This window comes from Perna viridis, chromosome 12 (genome assembly GCF_037379345.1).
Source record: "Perna viridis isolate PV_CMFRI_1.1 ecotype Kerala chromosome 12, ASM3737934v1, whole genome shotgun sequence".
NCBI classification, from domain to species: Eukaryota; Metazoa; Mollusca; class Bivalvia; order Mytilida; family Mytilidae; genus Perna; species Perna viridis.
Genome location: NC_142456.1, coordinates 29235779 through 29255165, shown reverse-complemented (window position 1 = coordinate 29255165; position 19387 = coordinate 29235779). Strand labels below are relative to the sequence as shown.

At 33.8% G+C, this 19387-nt stretch overlaps 1 protein-coding gene across 1 annotated transcript; it reads left to right on the top strand.

The window, feature by feature from the left end:
* The first annotated feature begins 5 nt into the window (after positions 1-5).
* Positions 6-13555, top strand: LOC148601939 (uncharacterized). The gene is made up of 3 exons (XM_088554409.1): positions 6-133; positions 2579-2874; positions 9970-13555. Exons 1-3 carry the CDS (start codon positions 126-128, stop codon positions 10641-10643), a joined length of 978 nt encoding a protein of 325 aa, XP_088410535.1. The 5' UTR covers positions 6-125; the 3' UTR covers positions 10644-13555.
* The last annotated feature ends 5832 nt before the right edge of the window (positions 13556-19387 follow it).

Genomic DNA, 19387 nt, shown 5'->3' with positions numbered 1-19387 from the left:
CAAAATAAAAGACATCATGTGTATAAATAGATTGAAGCGTCACAATAAATAGATTCTTTTTCCAATATTAATATATTGAAATTCAATTTGACTGTTGACGTGAACGGACGGTGACAGGCCAAATTATGGAGAGGTATATTTGTTCTAACTTTATTTGGGGTATGAAAACTGTAACTGTTAAGTCATTATACTATTGTTTCTGTAGACTATAAATGAAAACGTAAACTCCTTATGCAGCTAACATGCAGGTCTATTTGGAGACTCTTATATGTAAGTTGTGATTAGATGTAATGTTGAACAGATTATGTGCTTAAAAACATGTACTATTGTATATGAACCGTATAGTACATGTAAACATCTACAAATATGTATATGCATTTTTATAAATGCTGAAAATAATTATGTTTGTGCCACTATATAATTCAACAGCCTCACAAAAACACAAACACGTGTATGAAACAAAAATAAAAATAAAGACGAAGAAAAACGAGAAAAAATACCAATTAAAAGATAGATGGTTAGAGGATCGCAAATAAAAACATAAAAACAATTAGGATATACATGTATCGTACTGTTTCACCCCGTCAAGTGATGGAAATGACCGTGAACAAATCAATATGTACTACATCTTGATCGTGAATTGAGCACGTTCACTAATAAGGAGCTTTTCAGTTCATTTTTGTAACTATTTCAACAATTACAGCAAAACTGCAACTTTCACATACAAAACAAAGGTGTAAGGCTGTCTAAAATTATCACCATTTTCAAAGAATATGAAGTCATGTTTCATTGACTTTGATAAACTGTTCTTCAGAAAATGCAAAAGGAAATACTTCGTCCTATACATTTTAACGCCGAAGTGAACATATTATTTAATTATGATTTGCTACAATATTTCTCAGTTTTGCAGGCAATTAAATGTTAACAATTTACCAGTATTTCTTATTTCTACATCTCGGACGTACTAGAACCAGTGATTTCACTCAGCCCTACAATCAATACAAGCCTTTCTTTTGTGGTTTGGAACGTTTTTTATAAAATTTTATGAAGATCAACTAACAAATACTTAAATCATTGCGCGAAAAACAAGTGTCCACGGACGACGACGACGACACAGCGCCATACCAAATTACGGTAGCTTTTGTTTTTTTTTTTTTTTTTTTGTTTTTTGTTTTTTGTTTTTTTTGTTTTGTTTTTTTTGCGTCGTATGAAAACACTTGGTTTGGATTGCTCAACACGCAAATTGTTCTATTAGTCTTACTCAATATAGTTGCATATTAACTGTTCATTGAGTTTAAACATACTTAACTTTTGAGGTGTAGTGAGGTAAGCGTATTGTAGCATTCTATGTTATTGTCAAAAAGGGTCCATTGTTATCAATACCAGTGTTTTATACTAATATGATAATTGTATACTATGTGCTGAGAAATTTAATCATTTTTCTTTTCAATTTCTACATGCAGCCAGCTAAGTAACTAACAAATTCATATAAATAAGAAAGGTTCAATAGTTTTGGGGGACTTGCATTTATTACTCAAGATTTTATTACCAGGTTTATTCTCACAAGTTGATCCATGGTTCGTTTCAAGCTGCGCCCTGCGAAGCATTTCAAGTAACGATTATTTTATTTTCGAGTCGTAGTGCGACACGATCTTCGAACGCCCCAGTTTTTATAGGATGATATCATGTCGTCGTCGTCGTTATTTATTTATTTTATTTTATTTCAATATTCAAGAATTTTGAAATAATATTTAGCATTTTTCAGTTAAAGGGGACCAAAGTGGGACCACACCCTTAAATTAACTTTTTTTAAATTTCTGCACCGATTTTTAATTTCTTTCATTGGATTCCTTGTGGAAATCACTTATTGTATTGTATTGTTAATCAGTATTGGAATATTTCTTACAGTTCGTGACTAAATAATGAGGGACCAAAGCAGCCAAAACAGAACTTTTTGAAAGACTGAATTTAACTGATTTTGATGATTTTTTTTTGTAAATTGTTCCTCTTTACAATAGCCTTAAGACGTATGCTAGCCGATTTGGTAAACGGTTTTTAAGATATTGGGGTAAAAAGTGATATGTGGAAGCAGCCTGGAAACAGAACTTTTTACTTAAATTGAATTTCAAAATATTGCGCAATATTGTATCCAAACATAACTTTATGTTTAAGTGTGTCAAAAACTGATATCGTGTCCACATTTGTCCTGAGTGAACAGAGATTTTCGGTGCGACCGTATCACGCTGCGCTCGGTGAAGCATTTTATCACTCTCTGTCATAAGTTGTCTATTATTCATCCACTATATTATTTCAGTGAAAAAATTCAGAAGCAGCTTGAAGAACAAGGATAAAGCAGCCTGGAAACAGAACTTTTTACTTAAATTGAATTTCAAAATATTGCGCAATATTGTATCCAAACATAACCTTATGTTTAAGTGGGTCAAAAACTGATATCGTGTCCACATTTGTCCTGAGTGAACAGAGATTTTCGGTGCGACCGTATCACGCTGCGCTCGGTGAAGCATTTTATCACTGTCTGTCATAAGTTGCCTATTATTCATCCACTATATTATTTCAGTGAAAAAATTCAGAAGCAGCTTGAAGAACAAGGATATTGTATAATCCCGAACGTCATCCCCGACAAGACTTGTGACGAATATTTACAAGAGTTTCAAACATGGCACCGTGGTTTTGAAGGAGAGGGCCACCAGTTATGCATTCGGAAATCTGTTATACAAACCTACAAAATTGGACACTTCGAGACGACTTGGAAAGCCCGTCTTCATTGTAAACCTATCTTTGAACAAATATGGGGGACAGAGAAACTACTGACAAGTGTTGATGGGGTTGCTCTGTGTGATCCACCAAGGGAAGGTACGTACTATGATGTACATACAGTCATGTATAATACAAAATATATGTAAATGTATAAAATATTATTACGTATAGCGTATCCGTGGTACATGTATATTAATATAAGGGACCTGACGAAATGGTTTCACAAGAGTTCATTTTCTCATTTTGTGTTGTTTTGAAATTATTATGCTGTATTTTCGGTCCAACCCAATTTCTATTTCCCTTTAATTTGCTTTAATATTACACACAATCCATCCTAGGGGTTTTGTATTCCTGTCCCTATTCTTCTAGTTCAGAAGAGTCTATCCTTCTGACCAGCCGACGAAGGAACACCTTTTGAAAATGTAAACTAGGTGGATGTAGAATTAGATTGGTATATTGGTTAACGTTTGTCGTTCTCCAAAATGATTGCTGGGTCTATAAACAGGTCTATTTGGAGTAAAATTGTTTAAAGTCAAAGTAAATATACTCGTTGACATGTCACCTGATATTTGCCTTTTTTCATTTAATCCGTCTACAGGGACGGATCCAGAAATTTGTTAAAGGGGTAATTTACTAATTTCTACACACAATTAACATAAATTTCCAATAGAAAGGGATCCAACCGTCGAAATCTTCACTCTGTATCTGCCACTGGTCTACTGTAGTATACTAGTATATCAGAATCTTTTTTAACGTCATACTTAGCTTATCTGCTTGATACACAAGTACAATAGGTTGATCATCAAACAGCATTCCATATTAAAAGGGATAGTCATAAACTAGACATGGGTTTCATAAAAAAAGACTTTAGTAGAGAGTTTCCTCAACTTATCAGTTTTAAGTGATCTGTATGGAACGCCTTAACTGTCTGATGAGATACACATTTGTTTACTTGTCGTCAATTTTATATTACTTGCTGTGGTTTTATAATTACATGTGATTATTTTGTATTTACGTTATGTAATTTCGTCTTTACGTTCTGTACTTTTGTCTTTACGTTCTGTCGTTTTATGATTACGTTATGTCAACATATATTTACGTTATGTGGATTTATCTTTACGTGTAGTGGTTTTCTTATACCGTGAGGTCGTTTCATCTTTACGTTATGTCGATCTCTAAATATATTATGTGCATTTTCTTTTCTTTACGTGCAGTGATTTCTTCTTTACGTGATGTGGTTTCTTCTTTACGTGATATGGACAAAAATTTCATGATGACGTGTGACCCTGGAACTTTTCGATCCGGTATAACTTCAAATCAGTCCGTAAAAGGCAAAATAGACGTGACAACGCCGATTAGAAAAATGCTGAACGAAATATACTTGGGTAGTCTATCCAGTCACCCTAGAGTGTTTATTCTATAGTAAAAATAACTTATTTGTTATTTACCTTCAATATTATCACAATTGATACACCTGGGACTCTGTTGATGACTTGTGGCGATTTTCGTAGTCAAAATATATTTTTGTAATTCCAAAGACATGGGAATTTCGACTCCCGCGAAAATTTGCATAAATTCGAACGTACAAGTTATTGGGTGACTAAATTTATTTTCTACATTAATAAACCACCAAAACTAATATTCAAGAAAGAATTTTCAAAAAAAAATGTTAGAAATATTACCCCTACCACTAGAAAACTGGTCTTAGTATTCAACATATTTTCATTCACAGCATACCGACACTGTAAAACTCATATTTTAGGCATTCATAATTAAAATAATGATTTACTCAACATATCTGATCAATTCAGGCGTTTGAATTTCTTTATGAATTTTCCCTTTTTATGAAAAAAACCACATTATTGTCGCCTACGCTCTTGAAATTAGCAAATATGTTGGATGCATCGATAATGAAAGCAATCGCCCGCAACACGCCCAGTGTACGCGGTTTATATGTTAAAAATCAACATTTTGGTTCATGTTGAGGTTTTTTTATTGGTTAGGGGTGGTAATTTTTGCACCAACTTTACTTAGAAAAGTTCGAATATTAATTACCTGGCCGATTTGAAAGCTTAGACACTATACAAATCTACTGTATCACACAAAAGCTTGTTTAAACTACGGTATTCTGAAAAAAAGATAATAACGGGTGATAAAGAAGAAATTCTGAAATTCTGTAAATTCTACTTTTTACGATTTTATAGTAATTGTAACCCTATAAAAAAAATCACACGCCTGAATTGTTCAGATATTTGGGCAAATAATTATCTTTTAATTATGAATGCCTAAAATATGAGTTTCACAGTGTCGGTATGCTGTGAATGAGAATTATGCTTGATACTGAGACCAGTTTTTTCGGGGAAGGGGTTAAATTTTAAAACATTTAAAAAAATCTTTCTTGAAAATCAGTTAATGGTGGTTTATTAATTCAGGAAATTTAATTTCTATCGAATTATTCAAAATTTGAGACGTTTTAGTCAAGTAATATCTTGTAGAGTCGAAGTTATGCGACTTTTTACCGGAATATTGAAATTCCCATTTTTGCATTGTTTATTTTCATTATTATTTTTTTTTGTTTTGGTTTTATAAATTCTGACTACGAAAATCGCCACAAGTCACCAACAGAATCCAAGAAGTATCAGTTGTGAATATCCAAAACATAAATAACAAATACTAGTAAGCCATTTTTTACTGAAGAATAAATACTCTAGGGGTTTTGACTTTGAAAATTATGTCAATTTAAGCGATTTCTATGAGACAGAGTTCCTTTGTATTCATTTTGATACAAAACCCAAGTGTTACCGAAACTTTCTTGGTATCATTGTAAAGCTGAGACATTTGGCAGCATATTGATACATATATATGTGAATTTACTTCGTTTTGCAGAAAAAAAAGAAGTTAGAAGTATAAAAAACGTAAACAAGATGCTCCAAGGACCCTAAATAGCTCACTTAGTTATTTTTTTTTCAAGGACAACAACTCTAACTTTAAGGAGCTGTCCAACAATTTTGACTCAATGAACAACTTGGTAGGACTTATCAGAAGGATCCTTTTATCAATTGAAAGTTTCATTCTATCTATTATAGTTTTCAAAATATTGGCTGAAAACTGCTAAAAACATATTTTTTTTTGTCTTTCAAGGGCAAAAAAATTAACAAGGAGTCATCCAACAACTTTGATCCCCATAAACATTTGTAGGTCGTGTCATAAGGATCATTTCAAGAATTTAAAGTTTTATTCTATCTTTCATAGTTTTCAAGATATTGGCTAATCATTTTTCACATTTCAAGTGCAATAACTCTAACAAGGAAACGTCTGACAACTTTTTCTCCCTGAAGACTTTAGTAAGCCTTATAATAAGGATCATTTCAGCAATAAAAAAAGAATTTGGCAAAACCTAACGGTTTTGGAGATTTATGCAAAAAATTATTGTCTGACCCCTATGTACTATTATTAGTAACGGGGGCCATGTTTTTCGACGAAATCCCCATTTCAGTTGTATGGAGGATACCACAAGAAACGTTCATATCAAGTTTTGTTCTAATTGGTTAAGTAGTTTCAGAGGAGAAGAGTTTTGTATAATTGTTAACGACGACGGACGGCGACGGACACCAAGTGATGGCAATAGTTCACATGGTCTTGGGACGGGTGAGCTAAAAAATGATTTTTTGCCTCAACGAGATATAAAAAGTAGCCAAAAATACAAAAAAGTATTGTTTTGAATTGATCAGATACATTGAGTAATTCATTATCTTAATTGTGGATGCCTAAAATATGAGTTTCACAGTGTCGGTATGCTGTGAATGAAAATTATGTTTGATACTGGGACCAGTTTTCTAGTGGTAGGGGTAATATTTCTGACATTTTTTGAAAATTCTTTCTTGAAAATTAGTTCTGGTGGTTTATTAATGTAGAAAATCAAATTTAGTCACGCAATAACTTGTAAGAGTCGAATTTATGCAAATTTTCGCGGGAGTCGAAATTCCCATGTTTTTGGAATTAAAAAAATATTTTTTGACTACGAAAATCGCCACAAGTCATCAACAGAGTCCCAGGTGTATCAATTGTGGTAATATTGAAGGTAAATAACAAACGAGCCATTTTTTACTATAGAATAAACACTCTAGGGTGACTGGATAGACTACCCAAGTGTATTTCGTTCAGCATTTTTCTAATCGGCGTTGTCACGTCTATTTTGCTTTTTACGGACTGATTTGAAGTTTACACCGGATCGAAAAGTTCCAGGGTCACACGTCATCATGAAATTTTTGTCCATATCACGTAAAGAAGAAACCACATCACGTAAAGAAGAAATCACTGCACGTAATGAAAAGAAAATGCACATAAAGTATTTAGAGATCGACATAACGTAAAGATGAAACGACCTCACGGTATAAGAAAACCACTACACGTAAAGATAAATCCACATAACGTAAATATATGTTGACATAGCGTAATCATAAAACGACAGAACGTAAAGACAAAATTACAGAACGTAAAGACGAAATGGCAGAACGTAAAGACAAAACGACATAATGTAAAGATGTTCCTACATAACGTAAATACAAAATGATCACATGTAATTATAAAACCACAGCAAGTAATACAAAATTGACAACACGTAAACAAATGTGTATCTCATCAGATAGTTTAGGCGTTCCATAGATCTGATTGGTGGAAAATTAAGTTGAGAAATGATTTGAGAAAATTCAATTCGAGATTTTTATTAAGCTGGGCACAGAAGTCATTACCAAGTGAGTTTCTCCATGGCACCAAGTCAGAAAATAGCTTGTCAGACAATCTCTAGTATTGCTTGAGTATTTTAGAATAAATGTTTTATTTCACATTTTTCCAAGAAGAGCAATTATAGTCGTCAACCCACGCGGATGCCCCTTTTCTCTATCGAGGTTTGAAAATACGAAAAAATCATCATCAAGTTCACTTGACATAATACATCAGGAAACCATAATTCACTAAATGGCCATAATTTATCAGTATCATTTTTTTAACATTTTTTTTCTGATTATATCGTCATAAAATTCTTGGCATATATACTCGTTTGATAATACTATTGTTGATTCCCTCGACGTTGGGTTCCAGGGATGAACAATGTCTATCTAGAAATGTAACGAAGCAAAAAACATTCTTTGTCCAAATTGATATTTTGACTTATTAATATACCTCTTGGTAATAACTGAATCCACGTAAAAACTGTATCGCGGGTGTCAATCAATGACGGCCATATATTGTCAACTATCGAGGTCTGTTTAATTTCTCAATCATTATTCCATGCCGTCTCACAATTTTCAGTATTTCACAACAAATTCCGATAAAAGTGTTTTTAAAGTGAAATCCAGACAGCAATAATCTATTTAACCTTTCAAATCCCGGCGCAATAGATCATTTATTTATCACGATTTTTTTATAGCTGTCTTTTTTCAAAAATAAAATCATCAGGATAAACCAACAAAATATTATTGGTTTCCATCCCCACATGAATATTACATTACATCAGATTAAGGGTGAAACATCATTTGTAATTTTACTCGTACAAAGTAAGATGTTGGAATTCCATTCCTCCATACCCTTCTCCTACAATGTAAGAGGTTGGAATTCCATTCCTCCACACCCCTACTCCTACAATGTAAGAGGTTGGAAATTCGTTTCTCCATACTCCTACTCCTACAAAGTAAGTGGCTGGAATTCCGTTCCTCCATAACCCTACTCCTACAACGTAAGAGGTTGGAATTTCGTTCCCCTAACGGATGGCACCAACTCAGAAAATAGCTGGCCAGACAACCTCTAGCACTGCTGGAGTAATGTTATTTATGACAAAACAAATATTCAAATCATCTGATCTATAGATATATAATTTCAATAATTTATAATATATTGATCACAATATAAAAGGAAATGCAACTCGTCTTCAATTTTGTTGCATTTTGGGCATAATCAATTCTTCAGCTCTTTAGTTATAGATATAGCGAAAATACCTACTATAATTTGAAGTCTTTGCGAATATAAGCATGAAAATAATTCATTATCATCTTCTTGATCAGAAAGCTGTTATGTACTGTTCTATTTGTCCAGAATATTGAATTTCATTAGCTCCAATTTCTGACCTGCCCTACCAGTCATTGGGAAAAGAACAGACATGTTGAAATGCAACTATTGCACCAACGTATAATCCCTATAAAAATAGTAAATACATGTACTTACAGAGATTATCAAAATGTCTTCAATAAATGTAAACACACCTTCAAGTAAGCTCTGAAAGATTCCGACAACTAAAGTAATAAAAGTGAATGTCTGGCATATTATTTTCTGATTTGGTGCCACCCTATAGAGGAACGAAATTCCAACCTCTTACGTTGCAGAAGTAGGGTGGGTAGAGTTTGTTGGCGTTAGGGGCGATTTTTACTGATTTTCTATAAAACCAACCGAATATTTTTAGCCTGAGTGGGCAGGGGCCTTGGGTCCGCCTATGTGTCGGTTGTTTCTAGCACAAGTAAGGGACAAGGGTTTAAGGTCCGCCTACGTATCGGTTGTTTCTATCACATGTAAGGGACAGGGCTCTAAGGTCCGCCTACGTATTGGTTGTTTCTATCACATGTAAGGGATAGGGGTCTAAGGTCCGCCTATGTATCGGTTGTTTCTATCACATGTAAGAGAGCATGGGTATTGGGTCCTCCTACGTGTCGGGTGCTTCTATCACATGTTAGGAACACGGGGCAGGGGCTTTTGGTCCGCCTACGTGCCGGTTGTTTCTATCCCCATTTAGATGCTTTATTTTATTTTCTTGATTTCAAGTATTTAATAGCGTTCCACTGCTGATATACTGTATATTTCACTTTAAAGTCTCCCGTAAACAATGGCCAGGTAGTTTCAATGTATTTTAAGGTATGTCCCTAATATACTTTCCTGGTACCTGTACCACAGGACATTTTCATTCTATCACTCATTAAAACAACCTAAAGCTGTGGTTCAAGCTAGACACATCGTTATATACTAGTATATTATTTTTGAAAAATATGTTACATTCAACCTCTTCAGTTTAAATGCATCAGCCATAGTGTTTGATAAGTCTCTAGACTGAATTTAAAAGCATTGGGGTTGGTTCTTACATTTTTCATGTATTATTAAACTACTCCAGTCCGCATCAGTGACAAAATGAGATTTGCTTAATTACAGGCGAATTCAGAGTACCTGATGCGTTTTGGTTGCATCTTGACCAAGGCGTACGAAGACAAGGTTGCCATGCCTACCAAGGTGCCGTCTACATGGAAGAAACCACTGCACAGGACTACTGCTTCCGAGTATTAAAGAACTCCCACCGCTACCATAAAAACTTTTTTGAGCAATTCCCTAAAGCAGCTGAGAAAACAAGAAATTTAGACTTTCTAAGGCTCAACAAGACACATTTAAAATGGTACAACGAACAAGGTTGTCCGTTAGTTTATGTTCCGGTCCCGAAAGGTGGTATGGTTTTATGGGATTCCAGGACAGTGCATGATACTGATCCGCCGAGCGTGGACCGTAGCGACAAAAATAGATGGCGATGCGTTGTGTTCGTTAGCATGACACCAGCAAATTGGGCTAGCATGGCAGATCTTGAGTTTAAACGAAACGTGTACAAAAACATACACTTGACTTCTCACTGGTCATCACAAGGACAAAGCGCATTAGATAACTGCAATAAGGAGATTGGAAAAATCCATAGTTCTGTTATGGACAAGCATTCCATTACAGATTTACCAGACATAGCGAAAACAGATGAAGTAAAACTTTTAATGGGCCTGGAAGTGTACGACTTTAACGACGGAAAACCGAATGGGCCAGCGCCTCCTACATGGTTTAAATCATAGCCTTGTTACTAGTTTTAAAAAATAACTCGTGCGTCACGCTATAAAGAAGTTTATTTTGCTTATCGTTTAAAAAAATCTACTCTAATTGCACTATACATATCGTTAACATTCTTAGAAAAAAAGTCATATCCGGACAATAACTTGACTATAGATGAGATCAGTTCTACCCTCTAACAAAACTGTCTTAGAACTGTCAGAAGAACAGTTTTATGACAGATTTAGAACAGTTCTCGGTCATTTCTAGAGCCAGCACTTCTGACAGTTCTAGCAGAGCCGGTTTTACTATTAGGACTGTTCTCGTAGAGCTGGCTCTACTACTATTAACTTTTTTTGGAGAGCCGGGTCTGCAAGAACGGTCAGAGGAGCTGGTTCTAATTGCAGAACTGTTCTCATAGAGCGGATGAGTGCAGTTGTAACTGTCATCACTGACTGTAAACACTAATCGTTTTGTCTAACGGTTTGTAATTGCATGATCGATGTGAGCAGATAGTAAAACAGTTGATTGGACATGAAATCAGTTTGTGACTTAAAATATGTTTTGCGTCATACAGACTGATTTCAGAAAGGAAATCAAGGGACCCAGGGACCAAATGGCTTATGTCATTTAACCCAGATGAAACGGAGATCATGCTCTTTTCTAATAATGAATTACAGGTGCTTACTGTTTCGTTTAATGGGGTGCAAATACAAAGTACAGCAACTCATAAGCATCTTAGAGTAACATTCTCTGATAATGGTAAATGGAACACTCACAGTTATAACCTTATTCTAAGTGTATCCAGACACTTGTGTGTACAACGAATATTAAAATTATAAATTTTAACACTTTAAAAACCTAAATTAGGTTAAGTAGAAAAAATCTCGGTACCTTATACCTTGTCTTTATAAGCCCCATCTTAGAATATGCCAGTAAGGTCTGGGATAATTGCGGTATTACTTACTCTAAAAATTGGAAAATCACAATTAGACGCCAAAGATAGTAACAGGTCTTCCAATATTTACGAAATGTTGCTATTCATACGAAGGAACAGGTTGGGAAAATTGTCAAAAAGGGGAAATAACAAAAAATTACAAATGTTTTACAATATACAAAATGACAATGCTCGAATCTTTTTCCGTGAACTTACCCCCCTCTTGTTTTGAGTACAACAGTTTATCCGTTATGTAATGGATCTCATATTATATTACCCTTCTGTAGATTATCTTTAACTAGTGAATCATTCATAACATCTGCTATAAGATAATGGAACAACTTTAATGAAGACGTGCGAAATGTAAATTCAATATCAAGGTCCGAGGCGAAGACTCCTTGCGCAAATTAAACTAGACAATATTTTAATTACGGCCCTGTTGTTTTTTTTCTGTTTTATTGTACTGTTGTTTTTATTTTTATTTCTCATTGTACTGTTGTTTTTTTTCTCATTGTACTGTTGTTTTTTTCTCTTTGTCCTGTTGAATTTAATTCAAAATTGTCTTTTTTTAATATTCATTATGATTTAATGCATGCCTTCAATGTTTTAATTCATGTATTGTACTTTATTGGTGGGAGCAGACTTCATAAGTTGGTAAAACTTGTGCCCGATCCCTTTTGTAAAGCGAACAAATAAAACTGTTGTAAACTAACAAGTGTGGACGCAGACTGACAATGCCCGATGGGCAAGTATGGACGCAGACTGGTATTGCCCGAAGAGCAAATTTGAACATACGTACGATTTGTCTTGAACGTATTTGCACTGTCTAGAAGACTTCTCCATTTATTGATATCAATAATTGAATTATGCACATGTTGATAAATACCCATTATCATAAGATGTTTTACTGAACATCTTAATGGGGAACAAATTCCACTATGGATTGCCATAAGACAAGTCATATACATATTGCAATGCTTCTCCCTTGAAGGTGTACTTGCATGGATGTGTTGAACTTGCTATGTCATGTTAAGATTTGGCCATTTCACTTTATGCAGGTTAGCTTGATAAAATTCTGGACTCTCAGTTTCCTTAGATTTACAGAAACCTACAGTGTGGTATATGTCAGTTACGTGGATGGCCTTTATTTTAAAGTGGTATGGGCCATAAACTCAAAATCTAATAAGAGCATTTTTAGTAGTAAGTAAAATCATATCAAAATTTCATAACAAATGATCAACCATAACTATAAAGTCATCGCACGAAAACCAAGTGAATATGGACGACGACACGGACGCCACCGACGGTGAAGCCACTGTCAGCAGCATACCAATATACAATGTTTTGCGGTGATACTATTATATTAAATATATACATATATATATAAGCTAATTCGGGGTTTGGGAATGCTCCATTTTTTTAATTCCATAAAAGCCTGTCAATTACTCTTCCTTAGGACCAACTTGGTAGTGTGTGATTTGCTAAGAATTTACATCTATAATGTCTTTGTTTTTGACATTAGCCCTAGTTAAGCAGTTCTCTAGCAAAAGAATAAAACTGCATAATGGAAACAAATTCCCACTTACAGTCATGTACTCAACAGATAACATTCGAAATTCTTATGAAACAAAATTACAATACCGGTATATGAAGGACTTTAAGACTAAATCCATCGATACTGGCTCAGAGTTAACACTTTAAAATCAATATTTCAACTAAATCTTGTATCAAACAATTTTAATCAACTTCTAAATAGTTATATACATTTGTAGCATGAAAAAATGTTTCCTTGGACAAAAACTGTGTACTATAGTTCTTGTTTTGCAGCTGTATAAAATATATCCAGAGGCACTGCCAGTATCGTTTGGTTTCAGAACCAACGTAACATGCATGTACAATCAACATTTCAAAACAAGTGTCATTGACTTTTCTGTAGAATTTCTTTCATTGAATCCTGTACGTATGTAAATCTTCACAATCTAATAAAGCTTGGTTATTTTACGTGTGTAGTATTAATGTCTTGATACTAAACAAAACTTCCATCCTTTTAACAGAAAATATACATATCTACAAATATAAGAAAAGAAAAAGAGTAGACATCTATTTTTATTACTTGACAAAAATAATCAAAAATATTTTTTTAACAAACATGTAGTCGTATATCAATGCCTGCATTTGTTGATTGAGTGTATGATATTACTCTACATTTATAATCATTAGTCCGAATTTCCTCAGAGGAAATCGACCCAACCCGACTTATCAATATCCAAATAAAAAAGAGGAGGGTTGCAGGGTCAGAGGAAATTCGGACTACTACAATCATATACAGTAAATCTAACTGTGCAATTCAAAATCAATGTCTATTGAATATCCTACGGAAAACGTCACTATGGCTATAAAACATTTTTAAAGAACATTGCATGCGCAATGTATTTTATCTTGCAATGCATGCACATGCCGAATCCCAATAGAGATTTGGTCGTGGACTAAGGCTAAAATTAATATGGGGTAGGCATTGTCTAAATCAGCGAACACCGTGAGCTTTACCATACATGTACTGTCTGTACGAGACTCGTAAAAATAATAATGGACATTACAAAGAGGGCGACCCGGTTGAAAATGTTTGCTTCGCAAGTGCAATATTTTTATTTGTATTTAAGCAGCAAGCAAAATCAATACTTCTATTTTAAAATCTGTCTTTTTAATTAATGGGGGAGTTTCTTTTTTTCAATAAATGAATAATTTGAACAATTCCCCCCCCCAAAAAAAAAAAAAATAATAATAATCCAACCCCATACCCCTTTCCCCTCGCTCTCAAAATGGTCAACAACTTTATAGCACCTCGCAATACTTTACATTTTTTATCCCTTAAGGGCATCTCTAGCAATATCCATTTCAGTTCTGGCATGTCAGAACAATCTGTACCGGAAATATTACAGTTCTCCACGGATGGTGGGGAAATTTTACACATATCATGTGACGTAAACAAAATTCAGACGACAGCTGCCAATTCCAAACAATCAATCAACCAATGCCAAACAAGAAAATGATTGCCTTTCCTATCTTAGAAAAGCTATGCTTCGAATTTGGTAATATAATCGGAGTTATATTTTTTTCCAAGGCGGGTTAGGTTCTTTACAACAGCAACAGTGTAACAGCGGAGATACACGTACGTACATCCACGTATTTCGCGAAGTTTTTAAAAACACAAGTCATAACATTCACTTCTTTAAATAAGTAAAACAAATTAGAAAAAGACTTGAAAAATAGTAAGATGAATTTATTTTTTACTGAAACGTAATCTTAACCTTTATTTTTTTATTTGTTTGATTGAAGGAAATGCTGAATTTTCTCCGTAAGGACAGTCACTTTTTTGCTTCCGGGACATGACTTTTTTTCGTTAGTATATTGGGGAACCGTAAGGGAAATTTAGAAAGGAAACGTAATAATCGTAGAGCTCACACCGCTTCGCGGCGCTCGCTATTACAATGTAGTTGTTTAGTCTTGGTATATTCGGTTTTCATTGTATTCTAAGTTTGGTGTCACTATAATGGCTTATTTCATTTCAAAAGTTTTAAATAAAAATAAATCCCTACCTACCGATCCTACAAAATTTCAGAATGGTGATCGGAAACATAACTTTATTTTTTTCGGCCTTGGAGATTTCTCATCAATTGACTGGCATGCACCAATAAGTTGACTTACCTATCTGTCTTACACGCGCTTGAAACTGTTGATTTTATCCCGGAAAGTACTTGGGTCAAAGATTCAGCAAATGCTGTAGGCTGTACAATATAAGCGTGTAGATCATAAATTGGATCACTAGGTCACGGACCGACATTAAATCAGGTAATGCATTAATGAATTGATTGAATGAACGTGGTCACATGACTATTATAAATTCCCAGAATACACCATGACACGGGTATGGCTATGCTCGGGGACTGTGTAAACGCTTCGATGCTTTACACACGGTCCGTGAGAAACCTAAATGATAGCCAAGGGCGTTAAGAAACCCCTCAGTCCGTCATGAATTACAAATACAACATATGAGTGCAAATCGGGTCTAACAGTATTGAGTAAATATGTTAGCACGAAAACAAAAATTAAACCAAGTATAGGAATAGTCAGCTGATAGTCAGCGTCTCTCATATCGTGCAAATGATTGGCTAAAACTGTGTTACGAAAGATTTTTGGGGATTTTAGTGTTTTATATCCACAAAGACAGTCGAATTATCAACTCAATCAGGGGATTCAGGCGGGGCGTGGCGGGCGTGCGCCCTCCCTAAAATTTGCAAAGCATGGGTTATCAGAGGTAGATACAGGCGGTTTTAGGTAGAAACTTTAATTTCTCGCTAATTTTACCACAAAAGATATCTACATTGCACCCACTCTAGAAGAATATTTCAAAAAACTTAACCTAAAAACATTTAATCGTGCGCCTCCCCTAATCTAAAATCCTGGATCCGCCCCTGTCAATTATCTGCCAGAGGCAACGATGTCTTAGCTTTAATATACTGCACGAAATGAAGGATGTAACGGATCTATGGAAAGTGCTATCGTTTTCAACTTTATTGTTATAGTGTTTTCTAAATACAGGGGACCTGTTTAACGAAAGTGCCTGTCTTAAAACCAATAAATACCTGCATGGGATTAGGATATATCTTTATCCTAAGTCTTTTTTATCGAAAATGTCGTTAGTTAAGACATCTCTTTACTTTGGTCCTAACTTTTAGACATCTAATTAATAGTCTTATGATCATCTTATTTTAATTTAAGATAAGACGTGGTGTTAGGGTGCCCTAAATAAATAGCATATTAGTTTTAATGAAAACCACCCCAACCCAACCCCCAGTAATTTGTTTTGGTGGCATTTGTGGTAGTGTTCAATAGCTTCCAGAGCAAGACGATTTCATTTTTCTCATCCTCCCAAGTCAGGGCTTTGAGTCCACACTCGCTCCTTCAAACGAGGGAGCGAGGTTGGATTCAAAACCCTGACTTGGGATGATGCCATATAATAGAATCGGTATCATAGTTCTTTATCAGTGAAATTTATACTCCTTCTTTTCTAATCATCGCAAAATGTGTTGAATAATAAATGTATGTCGTTCCGAAATTAAAGAACAAAACGCTCGCTTTTTTTCTCCATTTGAGAATTCAATTTCGTTGAAATTGCACAGTAGATAACTTTTTGTATCGAATATCATCGACACTAATTTGTCAATAAAACGAACTAGCTAGCCCTCATCTTTACTATATAGATTTACTCAAATATGTATTATTTGTGTTTTTGTTTGTATTTGATTATAAATGTGAATACATATAATAAAATTTTACAGGCAGACATATCCACTATATAGTCATGTTACACTATATAGCTATAGACCATTTACAAGTCATGTGCAATTCATATGCCCATATATTTGTCTCTCATAAAACACCATTTATATAATGGCGTAATATGACACGTTATGACTATCATGAGACTAATCTTAGAGAGCTTTGAAGCGCAACTTGAGCTTCGTTGTTAGATACTTATTAACATTCCAAGATACATGTATGTCTTATGACATGTCTAACGGTATCTTTATTAAACAGGTCCAGGGTTCGAACGGTAAAAAAGAAAGTAATCCAGGAAAAAAACACACACATACGCACGAATGCGTACATATACATGCATGCATCCACCTATACGCACTCCAAGTATTGTAGTTTCTTGGCTCCATGACAAAAAAAATGTTATAACATCTGCAATTCTAAAATAAAAAAAACATTGACCAGACCATATGACTAAAACATATAAACAGCAAATAAAGATTACACACCTTAGGGTACAAATGTGCACTTGGTGCATGCTCCCAGTTTTAGTGGAGTCAGAGCACAGGCACTTGAATCCAGGATTTTTTTTTTATTTTATCCCCCCCTCCCCCACGATCGAAAAATTCATCATTTTTAACGATTATTAGCATAATTGAGAAAAATATCCAAGTTTCCGTCAGAACTTGCTAATAATGGTAAAAAACGGTGAATGTACGATGTTTTTTGTTTTTGTGTTTTTTTTGGGGGGTGGGGGTTAAATCCTGGACCCAAGTGCCTTTGAGTCCAAGTTGCTCATTTACTTGCGAAATAAATCACAGAAATTTCATTTTATCATTGTTTTATCACGGGCTGACCATTTATACCGCATTGTTTTATCACGGGCTGACCATTTATGTCGCATTGTTTTATCACGGGCTGACCATTTATGTCGCATTGTTTTATCCCGATTCGAATACGACTAGCTTCTTCATTTTTAAATAGACGCAGCCTACATATGTTGGTCACGTGTTTTTCACTTTTTTATCATGGCTGTGGTCTGAAGAGCTTTGAAGCACGTCATATTCGAATTTTGTTTCTTTATGCGTATTATTATGGTTATTTTCTGTCCTTTGTTGTGTGTGCCTGTTTTCCATGTATGATCTTTGTTTCTCGCGATTATTTTTTTTATTTCATTAGAATCTTGGTTCTCTTGATTACTCTTTCAATAAGTTTTTTTTTAAATTGGATCGTGAGGTGTCAAGTCCGCCTTTTCGAAATAATGATGTTGTTCATTTTCATTTACTGGTACAAATCCAGAAAAAAAATGGAAATGGAAGCCGAATGAACAGGAATGGGGTTTACAGGCTAATTCCAAAATTTTACAAGGATTTAACCAAATTTTCCTGTGAAGAAAAGGGGTCCGATCTCCGTAAACCCACCAATGATTTAGGTAATTAAATATGAATCAACTTCTATTAATTTTAAATAACGACCAAAATATCTATAATTTGAGTTTTTAAAAACTTTCAACTTTTCAAATTCATTTTCTAATATTATAAATTCATTTTGTAATATTACAAAATGTGTGATATTTGGCTTGCCATAGATATTTTATATTAATAAGGATTTGTAATATTAGAAAATGAATTTATAATATTAGAAAATGAATTTATAATATTAGAAAATGAAATTGTAATAATATAAAATAAGTGTCTTCTAACATTAAACAATGATTTTTTAATATTACAAATTCATTTTCTAATATTACAAATTAGATTTCCAATATCACAACACTCTTTTTAATATAAAAATTCGATTGAATTTCTAATATTAAAAAACGATTTTTTAATATAAAAAAATGATTTTATAATATTAGAAAATGGATTTGCCGTATTCAGTTGCGATTTTTTTAATATTAGAAAATCATTTTGTAATATTAAAAAATATGACTGATTTTCTAATATTACAAATTCATTTTCCAACATTACAAATTCATTTTCTAATATACAAATTCATTTTCTAATATTACAAAATGTGTGATATTTTATAATATTACTAAACCAGGAATTTGTAATATTAGAAAATGAATTTTTAATATTACAAAATGAATTTCTAATATTAAGAAATCTTTTCTAATATTAAAAAAATGATTTTGTAATATCAAAAATTCATTTTCTAACATTACAAAGTATTGATTTTTGGCCACTTGGGCTTGCCATAGCTTACTTAAAGAAAATGGTGTGACAAGTAATCAAAAGGTCATTAAAGTGCCGATTTCCAATCTTTATGGAGTCTCGGCTAAGTAGTCTGACACCCAGGCTTCTCTCTAAAAGCACATAAATGAAAATTTTTTTCAAAATAAAATATCTTTTGATCGGAAAAAAACATTCCATATAATTTAGATATCGTTGGTAAAATACTTACAGGACGGCATTTTTTCTTGACAGTGGATCACTTTTTTGCATATATAGGTACAACCTGTGCTTCTTTTAGCCTGTTTGGAAAAAAAACTATTATAAATAGATTTAATAATTA